Raw genomic sequence first — 17,340 nt, forward strand, 5'->3', positions numbered from 1 at the left:
AACGTGAACAAACCGTTGTAACAATATTTTAGTAGATTAACAATCAGCGAACATGTTGCAGGTTGGAAGTTACACTTATAAATCGATTGCAAAGCAAAATAGAACATATTGATAAATGTAAGAAATCCTACACAAAATTTGACATTCACACCATTTTGGCATGTGCGTGTACCGGAGGGTGGTGTAATATGGCATTAAATCGAGCTTTGAATATTTGTGCAGCGGCGGCGACGGAACTCTAAGGGACAAGAAACTAATGTTTGGGAGGGAAGTATGGATTGTTGCACTCATGAAATCCTCATAACACCACCCACCTATTTCCCAAGTGTAATGTCAAAACCTTGAATAATGTTTAAGATGTGCTTCAGACACAAATATCGATGTACAGGATTGACATTTGAATTTGGCCTGTAACCTTGACCTCTACCGACCCGACCAAGTTCATGAATTCTGCACATCAACCTTGTTCATGCGCTCTGCACATGGCATGATCGCCGCCATTTTAAATGCTAAGTTTTAAATCAAATCAGTGAATATTTATCAAATTAAGCTCATGACACAAAATATCAGGGACAAATTTTACATTCGATTTGTGAGCTTGACCTTTGACCTACCGACCTGGTTCTTGCGATCCACACATCGTTTCATCGAGTTCTAAAGCCTTGGCTTTAACAAATAACAACTCGTTTTCTAACCAATGAATTTGTAAACCTTGAAAGGTGCAATATATTACGTTGTAGCCATAGCAGATGTTTTATCTGAACGCCGACAGCTGCAAAATAATTAAATTTGTAATCATAACAATTGGAAAGCCTACGGTTGGGAAACAACATACCCAATTTCTTTTTTCATGATTATAATATAAAATTGATCTATAATAGAGCAAAAACAAGGCATGTTCAAATAACATAACGTGTCTAATTCGACGTCAGCTGTGTTCTGTCCTTTAAACGTAAATTGTTAATTTTTTCTGCCTACGTTTCTCCTCACGCAAAACATTAACCTCTGCAAAGATTAAAAACTATCTATGTATTGTTATGGAAGTTCAAATAACAATAGCGGGCCTTGCAAATTATGGTTGTTCAGTTCTAATGGCAACGTCAAACAGAAGTTAAATTCAATGTAGGTATCTGGTACACTATAACAGATATTATAGGGTAATAGAATCATAAAGATTAACCCACCCTTCTGCGTGTGCAGCTATTTATTTATGCGCTTGTCTGTTTGCAAAACAATGGTCCTGCAGAAAGCTGCTGTCTGGTATTTTAGTAGATTATCAGAATATACTGAAGTAGCATAACAGTTTGAAGAAGGTATTAATTTAAACGTAAGATTTATTTTATAAAAAAAAATGTTGTTTTTTTCTAAAATATATTTAAAGTACCATTCCACATTTGATTTGAATATTGACATAATAGGGAACAAAACTACACAAATTCTGTGCCGGGACGTCTCTCATAACATACCAAAGCTAATGCAGAATAATTGAAGTTTTCCGCTACTTGTAGGTCGTAAATATAAGGAGAGTACAGGGGTCGTTATTTCGATTCTCGTATTTTCTCCATTACGATTTAATAAAAGACATTTTGCCTGAAATCATTCGTTCTCAACCTCTGAATCATTTGGGGGAAGTTGATAGTTACTTGTTCAGGACAGGTTCGTACTGGTACAGAATTCAAGAGCTCTGTTGCCGTTTCATTTCTAAACTACCGCTGAAAAAACGGCGTTAAACCAAAAACAAACAAATAAAAGTTGTAGTAGCAATGGTCAGAGTTTTACATTATGACTACAGGTGGAATACTAAGGCACAAGAAGCTGAAAGTGTTCTTTTTTTCTTTTTATTGGGGAGTGGGTAATTGTGGTGGAGGTGGAGGAATATGTTGATTGTTGCGTTCTTCAAATCACCATCACACACCTTTATTCCAAATTTAAAATTACGTGTAAAAACCTTGAATAATTTTGATTTATTATTATTTGCTCCGAACACAGCAAAGGACTGTTTTGTTACTAAGGTATAGTAAAACTAATATTATTTGCAATAAATAGATGTATATACAATTTATTAACTACATGTTTTATATAACCCCACGGCATCGACCTCGCAGTCACAGAAACAGAAAGAGATACCTACCTATACAAACTGCACTTCCATGTGTATTGCAGACTCAATTTTGATCTCAAACCCATAGTCGTTACTTAAACATACAATACGTGGTGACATTTAAACGATTTTAAAATATTAATAAAAAATAATCAGGACAGAAAATTCCCAACCGACTGTAAAATCATATTTATCTGGAACTGAGTACTGTTTTGTGAAAGTAAACTGTTGTTTACCAATTCCTTCAGCCTAAAACAATAATTGTCCGTGATGTATAAATTTCAAACACAATGACAAAGTAAATTGAACTTTCATAAGTTAAAAGAATATACTATGTCAATAATAAAATAATTATTTTATCTAAAAAGTCATACAATCAACCTAATTTTAATATCAGTTAGATATAAAATATAAATTTCAAAATGCAACGCATAAATCAAATTATATTAGTGCTTCTGGTCGTTTATTTTCTTAAAATAAACAAACATTTTTTTGTGAAATGTTTGAAAAAGCCAAACTATTCTTAACATTTGCTCTTTTGCCTCAGAGAATGTGAAAAAGAATCTAAAATGTAATAAAACTGCAATTTATTATTTTCCTTTTGAACACTTTTCAATATGCAATCTACAAGATTCACGCCGACGATAATGAGTTAAATCAACATTCGTACTCTGTTGAAAAATTGTTCGAAAGATGCTTCGCGGACAATATAAATTCAATTAATCATTTAAACAATTTGTTTGAGACTCTTATTGTGTTGGAGCATTAAAGAATATATGCGTATTACGTGATCACCAAGAGATTGTAACATCGAGATTAACTATAGGTAAACATCGCATTCCGCATTATCTACTGACATAGAAAATTTAGGCATTGTTAGCAGGTTTTGCATTTTAAAGGTTAATTTCGGAATAATGTACAAATACCGCCAACAGAGGAATTCCTTTGTAACCCAATAGTGTAATAGCATAGTACAACATTGTTAACAAATGTAATTAAATGTAAATACCTTTCAAATTCTCAGTTCATTACGTTGCACATTTCATTTAAATATAGCGAAGTTGCTTCGGTAAAAAGGTTAATAAGTGAAACATATTTTAGTCATACATTCCGAAGATTTTTGAAAAAAAATAAAAATGTTTGGGAATGATGTCATACTTTCTTTTATGTATTCATAACTTTGCTTTTAGTAATATACAGACAGACTCTGGAACCAATTTGTTCTGCTTGTCATAGGATACTCCCATCTTTAGAACTGTACCGTAATACCGGTCATTTAACTAATAAATCGATTTGCAAAACAAATCTTTGTTCATCAAAGGCATAAACATTTGAAAACACTTAGTAATACATACTAAAAGAGATATCGCAAGAAGTGTGCAATTTACCTGATTTTAACACTGTGCTTGTTATTTTAACTGGATTTAATTTCAGGTTTTCCCATCGGTTGTTCGTTTATTTGTTGATCATATTACCATTTTATAGTTTTAAATGATAGAAAAAGACTTCATTATTACAGACACAACTTGGCACCTTGCAAGGTAGCCGCATGGCTCCCCAGACCAGACCTTGGCTCGACCCACATTGGTTCGAAGTCAGCGACCTTACATACACTGCCGCGGACGCTCCAATGTCGAATTCCTTCTAGCATTCAAATAGAGCTTTTAAACATTTATAAATGTGATAGACATATTAAGAATAATATTATATAAATTCGAAATTTGAAACTTTTCATTACTTCCATCTTATTCGCAAAATCTAAATAATATCTGGTAATTAATTAACTGAAGACGATTAAAAAGAAACCATTAAATACAAATATGTACACGTAATTCGGTGTCTATCGAAAGTAAAGGAGAAAACTAGAATATCGTACACGCGATATGTCATCAACATCAGAGTATAGTTATGTCTTCCACCACACAGTGGTGTGGGAGCTAGACATATTGATTTACTCCAGTCTGTCTGTCTGTCACAAAGCTTGTCCGCATTCAAAGTAAAACATTTCTCATTCGATCTTCACCAAACTTAAAAAATATATTTGATCATAAATCCTCAGCCACGTTCCATAACCAGCAAAATCGGCCCAGGCACTTTGGAGTTATGGCCCCTGAATTACCAAAAATCGGCCTTTTTACTCTTGTCCGCTCTCTAATTAAAACATTTCTCATTCGATCTTCATCAAACTTAAACATAATGTGTTTGACTACAAATCCTCGGCCATGTTTGATAACTAGCAAAACCGGCTAAGGCACTTCGGAATTATGGCCCTTGAATTGCCGAAAACCAATCTTTTTACTCTTGCCCGCGCTCTAAGTCAAACATTTCTCATCCGATCTTCACCTAAATTAAACATAATGTGTTTGACCGTAAGTCCTCGGCCAAGTGTGACCGACAGCCAAATCGGCCCACGCATTTCGAAATTATGGCCCTTGAATTACCGAAAATAGGCCTTTCTACTCTTGTCCGCGCTCTAAGTAAAATATTTCTCATCCGATCTTACTAAACTTGAACAAAATGTGTTTGGCTAGAAGTCCTCGGCAAAGTTCTATAACTAACCAAATCGGCCCAAGAGTTTCAAAATTATGGCCATTGAATTACCCCAAAGCAGCCTTTTTACTCTTCAAAGGTATATTTGTAGTGAGTAATAGTATATAAAGACTGACTTACTATTTAGACGATTAGGCAGTTGTGGCAGACGTACGCTTTTCTCAAAAGCACCTTTAGTTTTTATCTGCAGCATTGATGTTTTATGCATTACTTAAATAATTTCGAAATGAATAGCTACTAATTTATCTTTGACGGTATTTAATAAAAACACGACATGAAAGTCCAAAGTTCAACTTGTGAGTTTTACATGATAATTCAGATTGTGACTCAAACGACCACTTTGACATCATTTTAGTTACAGAATATATTGCAAGTAGATTGCAACTTTTCTTCTTTATTTTTTCAAAAGGAAAAGTCTACCCCGGTGTTTTCGTATTACACTGAAATTCTATTTCAAGCTGCTAATTTCTGTTCAACGATATTTTTACTGAACTATGTATCCAAACAGAATCAATGAGAATCCTATTACACACAGACCTGTCTAGCTTACTTAATTTAGACAAGCTCTTTGCGAAAAAAAAACAGTCCGTGCCCGTTTCAAAAAGGCAACTAAGACAATTTTAGAACTATTATGATGTTCTTAGAAAATAAGATAGATTTGCCCCAAAACACAGAACCGACATCTTTTTAAAAAGACACAAGTAATATGAAATGAGTTCATAGTTATGAGAGATCTTAGAATAAAACTTATGAACTATTGTGATACGAGACCCTGGTACTTTACTTTGACCGATGAGAGCACCGATACACTCAAGCTCGTATTCCTGGGAAGAACCAGTACCGGCCCCTTTATGATTCCAATCTATAGCAATCGGTGTAATATGTTACTATGTATATATTATGAAACAGTAACTGTTAATAACGCTTTAAACGATTGGCAATGAAGTCATGAAATGGATCGCGGTATATTTGCACAGAATATAATCGCAATACATGTCTTGTTTCCCAAAGCGGAAATTACCATGATATAAATTAAATTAAATTACTAACAACTGAAATAATCGATTTATATTGGTAAGAGAAGCTAATAGTTGAATTGAAACCTATATTTATTGTACTAACATACCTTTGCCTTTAATACAATATATGTTATGACTTTGTATATAGTAAAGTGGCTGGGAAACATTTAGCAATACGTGTTGTATCATAGCTTTGATAAACATTTGAAATAATTTATAACAATCATAACATTTTAAATAAAATAAACTTCGTGATAGTTTACATTGGCAAGGGCTCTGAGAAGGTTGTTTATTGTTCTGGTATCTCAGATATTTATTTTTTTTTTTATAAAGGACGCTTTTGTAAACAATTCATGTTTCTTTGTATTTTCCCGTGTGAATATCTGTTTTGTGTCTGTCACACTGATTTTTACATTTGAGAGGTATGCAATTAATGGAAGTATGGGAATAAATTTAGATATATAAAATTAGGACTAGTTATATTTTAGCAGGCCACGCGATGAGACCCAAGAGATATTGAGAATATAATCTTTTTAATAACCTTTGTTTTAAAATTCGTAACTGGAGAAAACTGTCTCCCGTGATGAGACAATGTGCCAGGTTGTCGGTTAAAGGTCAATGTCACTGCTAAAGGTTGGGTGAAAAATTATTTCCGCCCCATAACTTTTAATTGCATTAAAGGTTTTTATTACTAAACTGATATGTTTCCCATGTTTAGAGTACTTGTCGCGCACATGACCTATGGTTGTCGGTCAAAGATAAGGGTCATTATTTACATATTTTGTTTTTTACACTCTTTAGATATCAGGAGATTGCATTAATGATACCAGAACCATTGATGATTAAATATGCATCTTTCAATAGAGCCATCAAGATAATAGTTAAGTAATGTTTTCCCTGTCTGCATTAGCCTACAATTTATTAAATATATGATAATTACACATAGTATGTACATGTAAAATCCGAATTGGTCTAATTGATATTTCTAATTATCTAATTATTAAGAGGAATAAAACTTCAACGGTTGCGTCGTCTTTCAATCATAGATAAATTTCGAGATTGTTCTTCTTACTTGTCTTTCACAATAAACTAGATATACAAATAGATAGTAAAATAGAAGACGCCATACTTACATATGGCCTTTTTGAAATTTGATGTTATCGAATTTATCAGATATTTACAAGACTAATAAAGCATTTGGCTGAAAAGAATATTAAACACAATCAGTCAAGTTAATAATAATGATAATAAGTATTCACTTAGAAACTATCCAGTCTAACACCATGTAAAGTAATTAAGTTTCCATCATGTCTTCCCTGTAACTTATCTGGTATTGTTTCTGTAGTAACATCAATTCCTAAGCATTGCATGCATATTGTTTGTTCTAGTGCTGCAAGGCTTGATATTCTAACCTGTCTGTGCCCGCGAAATGATGGTTAAGTGACTTCATAACGGTACTTTCCCTTTGATGTCATTCATTCCGTTCTGTTTATGTGACCTTTTTCTTTTTATGTGACTGTTAGAACAATAGAGAGAACAATGGGGGTGTCACATAAATACCGTTTCGTTAGAACGTCCGTACGTAGACACAGTGTTGTGCGCATCATCTCTCCTCATCCCCTTGACCCAATTTAATGAAACTTCACACAGGTGATCAGTAACAACAGTAGTTGTGCATCGGGTATGTTAGGTTCTTTCAGAAAAAAAATGCAGAGTTGCGGGACTTTGTTTTTTTGTTACTATACTATATACATAGACAAAATCTTGTGCGCACCATCACTCCTCATCCCCTTGACACAATTTAATGAAACATCGCACAAGTGATCACTAACAAAAGTAGTTGTGCATGGGACATGTTAGGTTCTTTCAGAAAAAAAAATTGGAAGAGTTACGGGACTTTTTTTTGTTACTATACTATATACATAGACACAATCCTGTGCACACCATCTCTCTCCATCCCCTTGACACAATTTAATTAAACTTCACACAAGTGATCTGTAACAACAGTAGTTGTGCATGGGGCATGTTAGGTTCTTTCAACAACAACAATTGCAGAGTTATGGGACTTTGATTCTTATTAACATACTATGTACATACAGTCTGCATATGCACAAATGATCAGTATCAACCCTAGTTGTGCATGGTGCATGTTACATTATTTTAGATAAATATTCTACATAGTTATGGGACTTTGTTTTTAGCTCACCTTAGCAATGCTCAGGTGAGTTTTTCTGATCGCTCGATGTCCGGCGTCCGTCGTCTGTCTGTCGTCTGTCGTCCGTCGTCCGTCAACATTTAGCTTGTGTATGCGATAGAGGCTGTATTTTTCACTGATCTTCATGAAGTTTGGTCAGAATGATAACTTTGATGAAATCTAGGCCGAGTTTGAAAATGGAACATCTGGGGTCAAAAACTAGGTCACTCGGTCAAATCAAAGAAAAACCTTGTGTATGCGATAGAGGCTGTATTTTTCAGTTGATCTTCGTGAATTTTGTCAGAATGATTACTTTGATGAAATCTAGGCCGAGTTAGAAAATGGGTCATCTAGGGTCAAAAACTAGGTCACTAGGTCAAATCAAAGAAAAACCTTGTGTATGCGATAGAGGCTGTATTTTTCAACTGATCTTCATGAAATTTGGTCAGAATGATTACCTTGATAAAATCTAGGCCAGTTACTAATATGGGTTATCTGGGATCAAAAACTAGGTCACTACGTCAAAATAAAGAAAAACCTTGTGTATGCGATAGAAGCTGTATTTTTCAATTGAGGTTCATGAATTTTGATCAGAATGATTACCTGGATAAATTCTAGGCCAAGTTCGAAAATGGGTCATCTGGGGTCAAAAACTAGGTCACTAGGTCAAATCAAAGTAAAACCTTGTGTATGCGATAGAGGCTGTATTTTTCAACTGATCTTCATGAAATTTTGTCAGAATGATTACCTTGATGAAATCTAGGAAGAATTCGAAAATGGGTCATCTGGGATCAAAAACTAGGTCACTAGGTCAAATCAAAGAAAAACCTTGTGTATGCAATAGATGCTGTATTTTTCAATTGATCTTCATGAAATTTGGTCAGAATGATTGCCTTGATGAAATCTAGGCCAGTTACTAATATGGGTCATCTGGGATCAAAAATTAGGACACAAGGTCAAATCAAAGAAAAACCTTGTGTATGCAATAGGGGTTGCATTTTACACCGGATCTTCATGAAATTTGATCAGAATGTTTGCCTGGATGAAATCTAGGTTGAATTTGAATATGGGTCATCTTGGATCAAAAACTAGGTCACCCGGTCAAATTAAAGAAAAACCTTGTGTACGCAATAGGGGCTGCATTTTACACTGGATATACATACAATATAGTTACAATGATTGCCTTAATGAAATCTAGGTCAAGTTAGAATATGGGTCATCTGTGGTTAAAAACTAGGTCACTAGGTCAAATAAAAAAAACCCTTTTGTATGCGATAGAGACTGTATTTTTCAATTGATCTTCATGAAATTTGGTCAGAATGATAGCCTTGATGAAATTAAGGTCAGTTTTGAATACGGGTCATCTGGGATCAAAAACTAGGTCGCTAGGACAAATCAAAGAAAAAAGTTTTGTATGCAATAGAGGCTGTATTTTTCAATTGAGGTTCATGAAAATTAGTCAGAATGATTGCCTTGATCAAATCTAGGCCAAGTTTGAATGTAGGTTACCTTGGCTTAAAAACTAGGTCATTATGTTAAATTGAAGAAAATACACTTCAAGAGACTACATTTTTGGTTCAATCTTAATGAAAATTGGTCAGAATATTTGTTTCTATGAAATCACTATGTCAAACATGTTAACACTGTTATGGTTGTTTAGGTGAGCGACCTAGGGCCATCTTGGCCCTCTTGTTTTGTTACTATGCTGTATACATACAGTCTATATACATACAGTCCGCATGCAATCTAGTGTGCGTCAAATTGCAATGTACTGTGTCAGTGCATGCGGGGGTACATTCAACTTCTTTAGTGATAGCTCTAGTTCGACATAGGATTTTAGTCTAAAGCTTTCTAACCCCATGGAGGCTGTTTTACACTGCTTTTCTGTGCGAGCGAATGCTTTGGCCAGCTGAGAATAAGCTATTGCAATATATAAACCCAAACCACAAGGGACTCATAGTAAATGAAAGTTACTGCCTTGATGCTAATACAAGGATCTTATATGACTGCCTGTGTAAGACTGTTCTCCAAATTCGGAGGGGCAGCGTGGAAATGAAAGCCGAGCGCTAGCAAAGTAAAACTATGATAAGGATTATATTGCAGTGCCTTCTACATGTACCTGTTTTTCTGGTGGCGGATTTCTGCTGTCGTCTTGACGTCATGGCGAGGCGAAAACACCACAGCATGACTACACGAAAACGACGCATTTTACACAAACACATGTCGCTTAGAGGACGCCGACATAACATACTTATTTTTGGGTTTTCGAGTTTGCGGTTACGAATTTGTCGTGTTGGTGTCGTTTTTTCGTCCCGCCGACTAGAAAACACGAACACATCACGCAGATATCTTATTTGTCGAGTTTTCGTATTTTCGTTTTGGCGTTTTCGGTTAAACATGCGCACAACAATTTTAGTTCTCCACGTTACAGCGTATAGTGAAGAACATTTGTCTGAAACGGTGCGTGTACAAAACCGGTTTGTTAGGTCACGTGATTATGACTACTTATACGGAGATTTTGTACAATAGTCAGTTCTACGCAGACCACTCTTTGGTTAGTACATACGTCGCATTAAATTCATTTTTAAAGAAGATTAAAGTTAAACTTTACAAAATTTAAATTGGTATTAACGTTAAACTAAGGTTAGTATTGAAATAAGTGTATATTTGGTATATGTTTTAGCATGTCTGAACTCTTCCGTTTTTTCATTATTTCGAGGAATAGTCTGAGCATTTCAATGTTTTATACATTGGCAACGGAAACACATTTCCTCCTGTCTTTCAGTAACATTTTGAGAGGGCGTCACGTATTCCGTTTGAAAAATATACAATCGAATTTGTTTATTAATTTAGTAACACAACGTAGATGTTAGAACAGTACTGTTTAGTCTACAGATTTAATTGTGGCATACCTCATAATAGAAATGATAACGGTATCGAATATTTATTTACATATGTGAACAATATTTACATTGCATTGTAATGCATGCCTTGAAAGCTTGAACTTTTCTGTTAACAGAATGTTAAGTAATTATATTTTTGTATTTAAACAGAGAACATGCACATGCTGTATGTAATCAGTTACGTATTTTGTATGCCGACTTCTAATCAGTTATGCTAACCAAACAAATAAGTGTCTCGACTTGCAAAACAGTTTGTTGCTGTTTTGTGCAGAGTCAGCTGAGACTTACATATATGTGTTAAGCGTAAAGATATCTAGACAGATGATTGTCAATATAGCGCACAGTTAGAAAGTGGCGCATCCATATATCGCTCATTCTGTGCATTGTGAACGGCAAATGACTTGAGTATAAGGTGATGAAATGATCTCCTATTACAGCTCTTCTTCCAGTAAAAGAGCTTGGATCCTCTAGATCTTTGGAATGTTTAAAATTTACCAACCGCCGTTTTGATTTAAACCTCAGGTTTCAGTAAATAAATGTTGATACTTAAAGGGTCATGTTTTTGTGTCGTCGGGGCAAAAAACACGAAAACTCGACAAATAAGATGTTTGTCAATTTTTCGTGTTGTCCTGCTTTTTGCCAACACGACACGGTAGACACCACATGTTCTACTTTAAGAAATGTGTTTGTTCGTTATAATGTAAAACCACTGCATAAGGCACGGCAGTGCGTCATTCTTTGCTCTGATCAAGGTTACTACGCCCATATCAAATTCGTTTATCTAAACAAGTAATATTATCAAGGCTAAGAATAAGTAATTAGTGAAACAACAATTAAATTTTTCGTATGAATTTTGAAAATGGTCAGAATGTGTTTTGATTTTGATTGTAATCATCAGCAAGTAGATTTTTATTTTTTAATTTTAAACCAGTTACTATACAGAAAGTTCCTAGTCATATAATGCATATTATTCTTAGTTTTATTATATTTCGTATTTTTTATGTTGTAGCATGTTGAATTCCGCCAGAGTTCCCAGCTTGTCAATACATATATTCATAGTGATTTCATACATTTAGACGTTAATAATCTTAAATGTCAGACATATCGACCAGATTTTTGTTTGTTTTCGTAAACCGAGATATTGTAGTCACAACATAAGCCTTGACATGTCACCGGATATCCGCATTGCGTGATATAATGACGCAAACACACACAGAGAGGATTATATGCATATTTTTTCAAGTTGTCAAGATTCTTATGTAAATAAATTGCTTTACCGATATCCTTGTTTTCACAATTAGTAGCATGATACATTAAGAAAGAAAGGTTTTGTTGCTAGTACAGGAAGTTGGAATCATTTATAATACTGGGTCCACCCTGTCGTTGTCATCGGGTGTAACAGCAAACAGCGGTAAATTTACAATTTTCGGCGTCACTTTAGAACAATTGTGAATCTTCCAGGTGTTTTATTCATTCAGTAGGCGTTTAACGTGTGCTAAGTTACATACCGAAATACCGTTTTGTTCTATGCCTTCTTTTTTACCTTTTCCATACCTAATGTTGTTGTCGGACTGTTATAATAGTTTATATATCTACTTGTCATTATAGACTAATGTATCGTGAAACAAAGCGTTATATATCTAACAGGTTACAATTTGGAAAAAATATGCATGTATTTTTCTGTATCCGTTCTTGAGTGTGACACAAAGAGACTAAAGGTTACTGCACACAAAGGAAACACTTGAAATAATTCTTATCTAAAATATCAAAGTAGTCAAGCAACCACTAACAAAGCGGATTTATTAAAAGAAAAACATTTACATTGGCATGCTTTGTGTTTAAATGACGTAAACTATATCTCTAACCACTAAGCTGTTTCGAAAATAATAATTTGGATAAGGAGGTAAAAGTATTGGTCGCCTGCTATAACGGAAGTTGAGGAATGTTTAACTTATACGTGGTCTGGAATACCTGCCCTTGGAAACAAAGTAGTTCGCCGAGAACTAGTATGACTTGTATTCAATTACTTATAAAGATTTTATAATCTCTTTGCAGAAAAAAATCAACAAGGCTCTCTTCACTATATCATTGTCATGAGTATATCTAACTGTATTGGGGATAACTGAAAACGGATTGAAACACAAATTGAAATTAGCATTTTGAAGGAATATCGAAATTTTTAACTGGTTTTGAAATTTTTGACTGACGTTCTAATCTAAATCAACATAATCAGGCCATGGGTAGATTATTTACAAACCGACGAACTTTAAATAGGCACAGTCAAATGAGCTAACAAATCTTTTGTTGGTTCGTGAGAAAATTCGATTTCTTTGTATGGTCAAAATGATATAGGCACAAATTAGGGCTTTATTTTCATATAAGACTTTGGATTATTTTCATATATCTGATAGTTAATGCTGCTTTAATATATCTGTGACATATTAACTATTCACAGGTATTGTTATATGTCGATAAATGTTTAGCTCATATGTATTTATGTAGAAAAACATATGCAATATGTACTTGACAAATTGCAGAACATTCATTGTCTGTATTGAGAAAGGCCAAATGTCGGAAGATACAAATTTTGATGGTTACATGGAATGCATTTCAAAAACAGATCGCTGAGCGCTTTCCAAAAACAGATCATTAAACGTTATTGATGAAATAAAGATTCCACATGTTTAAAGGTCCATTACTAAGGGAAAGTGAGTTGGCAATTTTTTTCATAGCCAGTGCATAGACTTCTGCAAGACACTAAATAATGAAGATTGGCAGGTCAAAATTTACAGAAGGTCTTTGGAACTCAAAGAAATGTATGTGTATTATGTTGAAATTTCAATGAATCGACAGAATGACCCCCCCCCCAAGTCTTTTTAACTTTCTTCATACTTCATAGAAAAATAATTGTACATATACTGCGATTTATTTCGAATTTCTACATACCAACTTTCATTTTCCAATAAAATGAAATAGTTTCTGTGCTTTTGAAAAGAAATTAAAATGTTCACTTTCCTTAGTATTGGACCTTTAATCAAATTATGCCCAAAGTTTTTAAGGTAATACAGTCTATTGGACAAAGCATGTTAATATGCTAGATTCAAAGAATATTTATTGTATCTCATGTTTTGATACAAAACAATAATATTAAGCAAGAGATTAGGATAGAGCCGGTAACATAAGGATATTTCGGTGTGTATTTCTTTACTTTGTTGCAATACCTAACATGCAAGGACAAACATAATTGTTCTCGAAGACGACTTGGGCATTTTAGCAGCAGCTTTGACGGCCTGAGAAAGCAGTTTTCACTCCATATCTTTATTTAATGAAAATATAAACGAGCCTTTATATGTTGTTCTTTTACATTTGCAGAAACATTGACATGTTTTACATTTATAGACTTAATGCATTGGAAATATTCCAAAGGAGTTTCCCTCCGAGTTCTGAATAAGTCCTTCTGCATTTGATACTTTTACGTAAACGTCTTCTTCTTTTGCAAGAAATACGTGACTCCCAACGTTTAGGGATGAAGTAATGTCTATTTCGCTTCTGTTGAAAATTTTTGATTTGTAAAGTATCGTGCGCTCGTGTCCTCTGCTGCTCACACATATTCGAAGAGAGACTTTCCACTGTTTGTTTGTAACAAGACTCTTTTTCGCAGTAACAGTGCTAATGTTGAATTGCACAGCTGCATAAACAAAGTAAATTCGACCTTCTGGCACTCGTAGTTTTCCTTTGTGGTATTCTAAATTTTCCGAAATAAATGCACTTGAAGAGTGTTTGTCCCAAAATATTGTTTGATCAAACCCTTGTCCTGTAAAATTAAAAGAAATACATTTAAAAGATACGTCCAGATTAAACGCTTTAAAATAAGCTTGTTTTCTCTCCAGAAGTAAATTACTTTTTTATTTTTGCTTGCTATATTTAAAAAAAGGCATAATGATTGTTTGATACTGATTAAAACGGCGAATAAATATCCAAAACATTGTTTTATTAATAAATTTTCGTTTCTCGAAATAACGTCCTTAAAAGTTAAGATTCTAGTTCCTTTTGCATGACTTTTATGCTTTTGTCAGCCACCGCCATATCTTACAATAATAAATAAGAATAATTTTATCTGTTATGCCTCCCATTTTTGCCATTATTCATACTTCAGATTACCTTTGTACGTTGGGTGCCTTGAGACTTTAGAGAATGTTGCAGTCAAATGTCCAGATGATGATTTAAGAGTGCTGTTTCCACACTGAAGATATAGTTGACTCTCTAGTCCTGGTAAAGAACAGAAATGTTGTATTTCGAAAAGTATATGCTAGTTACATAAAGTTGACCCATTGAAATCTTGCTAAAGTGACCAAACATTAATCTGATGGATTTGAGAAAATTATAATTTATCCCATTTGTCTATGAAAAAATTTGTTGAAATTTTAACTCGCCTGCATAATATTTACACAGACAAAGAATGAAGTTTAATGCAGCTTTCTTAACTACTGGTTAACTAAAGTCATTTCTACTGATTCGATCATTATCTAGCATTTACCACAAAAACTTCCAACAAAAACTCACCCTGTGAAAGTCTAAGTCGCCCAATACGTTGAACAAACTGCAAAAATAAATCAAATATTTCACAAACAGTTAAAGGTTGCTAAACTTCAAATTTCACCAAATTGCCTTTTATTTTAACATGGCGCCTCATAGACAAAACAGTTAAGGTCGCCGTCCAGTGGGCTTAAGTAAGGTTGGTGCTGGTACCTAGCCCGAAGATATGCCCAGAGGGGCACTTGGAGTCTTCATCTTCCATCAAAAGCCAGACCGTCGCCATATGACCTATAATTATGTCGTTTTAAGAAATTTATTTTAAACGGCGGTCGTTTCAAGTGTGGAATTTGTCATTGTTTTACTTGCATGGGTTATGATCACGGACAAAATGCTAGTCATAGTTTAGCATCTGCTCGGTACACTAGTTAAAATTGGTTGTTTTCTCTTTCTCTTTATTCTATTTTGAAATAGGACAAATACTATAAATAGGAATGCTTTTCATATGGTTCGCTGGAACAAACACATTATTAATAATAACCTTGAACGAACTGCTTTGAATAAGACAGTTTTTTTAATTTTCTGATACTTGATATATAATATGGTTGAGGGAGTGTTACTCTGGTGGTTATTGTGTCGGTCGCCTTATCCGAGGTCGTTGGTTCGAGACCTTCCATACTGTTTGATATTAGACTAGTGATGGTTTCTACAGGAATCAGGAATGATAAAGATTCAAATAAGCTAAATGTTTTATAGTCAATATCGAGCTGAAATATTGACATATAATCTTAAAGTCCAAAATTATCCTAGAAAATACGTTTTTTGGTGATTTTTCATGTTGAAACATTTGGTCAAACTGAGTGCTAATTTTGGATAAAAAATTAGATGCCTTCTAAAGTTTCGAGGTTGAATTTGAAAAATACACACACCCTACTATACTAGCTTTCGAGTAAATGTCAAATGTTTTTATTTCATGATACTGAAAAATAAATAACGTAGTCGAATGCACTACTTACCTTTAGTATCACTTCTGTGACGTTTCTGAATGTGCAAATATACCCGTCGTTATTAACTGAGTATCTGAATTTGTGCCTGTTTATGTTGAATAAGTCGAAATCCTCATCTGGACTTAATGAAAGATCATCACAAGGAACTGAAAACTGTTGAACAAAATTGTTATAATATCCAGTAGTGCTATATCCCGTTTCCAAGGAAATAAATCCTCCAACCAAGAGTATCAAAGAGAGAAGCAGCACCGCTACACCTCCCAACACGGTCACAATTACTTTATAATGTACTTCTTGGTGGTTATCGTAACTACTTGTTTCTTTCAAACGCGCTTGTTTTCCATAACATTTATTCCATACAGATATTGAACTTTCCATAGCAAGACATGCTGTTAAACTAAATGTGTTATAGGTAAACTGGAAATATAAGTAGTAATTTGTAATATATGTCAAATTACGCAACGAAACGTAACACATGCTAGCAACAAAGCGTTATATACATATTTTACTTTATTTATAACTATTATTGTTTTATTTTTAGTGAATACTTTATAAGTCATTGTTCAGCTCGACGTGTTTAGTTTACTAATTTGTTTAAGCTCGATTGTGATGAAAGCTTATTGGAACCACTCTCGAGTCTGCTTCCTGGAAAAACCAGTACTGGTGTTTAAAACGAAATAAATGATTCCCGCTGGAAATGTCGTCACCTTAGCGGAAGAAGTGAATAAGTCCCTCTTTAAGTAAATGGACAATATAAAGAAGAAGTTTCATAAATTGATTACTCTTCTATTATATAGAGCATCACTCTAAACTATGATATTTCGAAGAGATCATCAAGTTCATCTGCTTATTTCTGAATAGAGATTTTTTATATAATCAGCATGTGGAATCGGAAAATGTAGTTTTGTCATGTGCAAAAAACAAAAACAAAAAAACACGTACAAATATCCCTAAAGTGGCATTATGCGCATCTTACTGCACATAGTGTTTTTTTGATGATTGTTTTATAAAAGCAATTTTCGGTTGCTGTGAC

General features: G+C 34.1%; 1 protein-coding gene and 1 long non-coding RNA gene across 4 annotated transcripts in view; one reads left to right on the forward strand and one right to left on the reverse strand.

Annotated features, from left to right (window-relative positions):
* Positions 1–17,340, forward strand: part of LOC123554729 (uncharacterized) — a 122,696-nt gene that overhangs the window by 71,472 nt on the left and 33,884 nt on the right. The window contains exon 1 of one of the 3 annotated variants that reach the window (XR_008371668.1): positions 10,403–10,507. The exons of the other annotated variants lie outside the window; for them this stretch is intronic. This is a non-coding gene — a long non-coding RNA (uncharacterized LOC123554729). Of the gene's footprint in view, positions 1–10,402; positions 10,508–17,340 lie in introns of those variants that run through there. 3 annotated transcript variants of the gene reach the window in all.
* On the reverse strand, positions 13,342–16,726 carry LOC128558490 (uncharacterized). The gene is made up of 4 exons (XM_053547977.1): positions 16,317–16,726; positions 15,331–15,367; positions 14,929–15,036; positions 13,342–14,581 (listed from the first exon to the last, which is right to left on the reverse strand). Exons 1-4 carry the CDS (start codon positions 16,683–16,685, stop codon positions 14,169–14,171), a joined length of 927 nt encoding a protein of 308 aa, XP_053403952.1. The 5' UTR covers positions 16,686–16,726; the 3' UTR covers positions 13,342–14,168.

This window comes from Mercenaria mercenaria, chromosome 7 (assembly GCF_021730395.1).
Source record: "Mercenaria mercenaria strain notata chromosome 7, MADL_Memer_1, whole genome shotgun sequence".
In the NCBI taxonomy this organism is placed as follows: domain Eukaryota; kingdom Metazoa; phylum Mollusca; class Bivalvia; order Venerida; family Veneridae; genus Mercenaria; species Mercenaria mercenaria.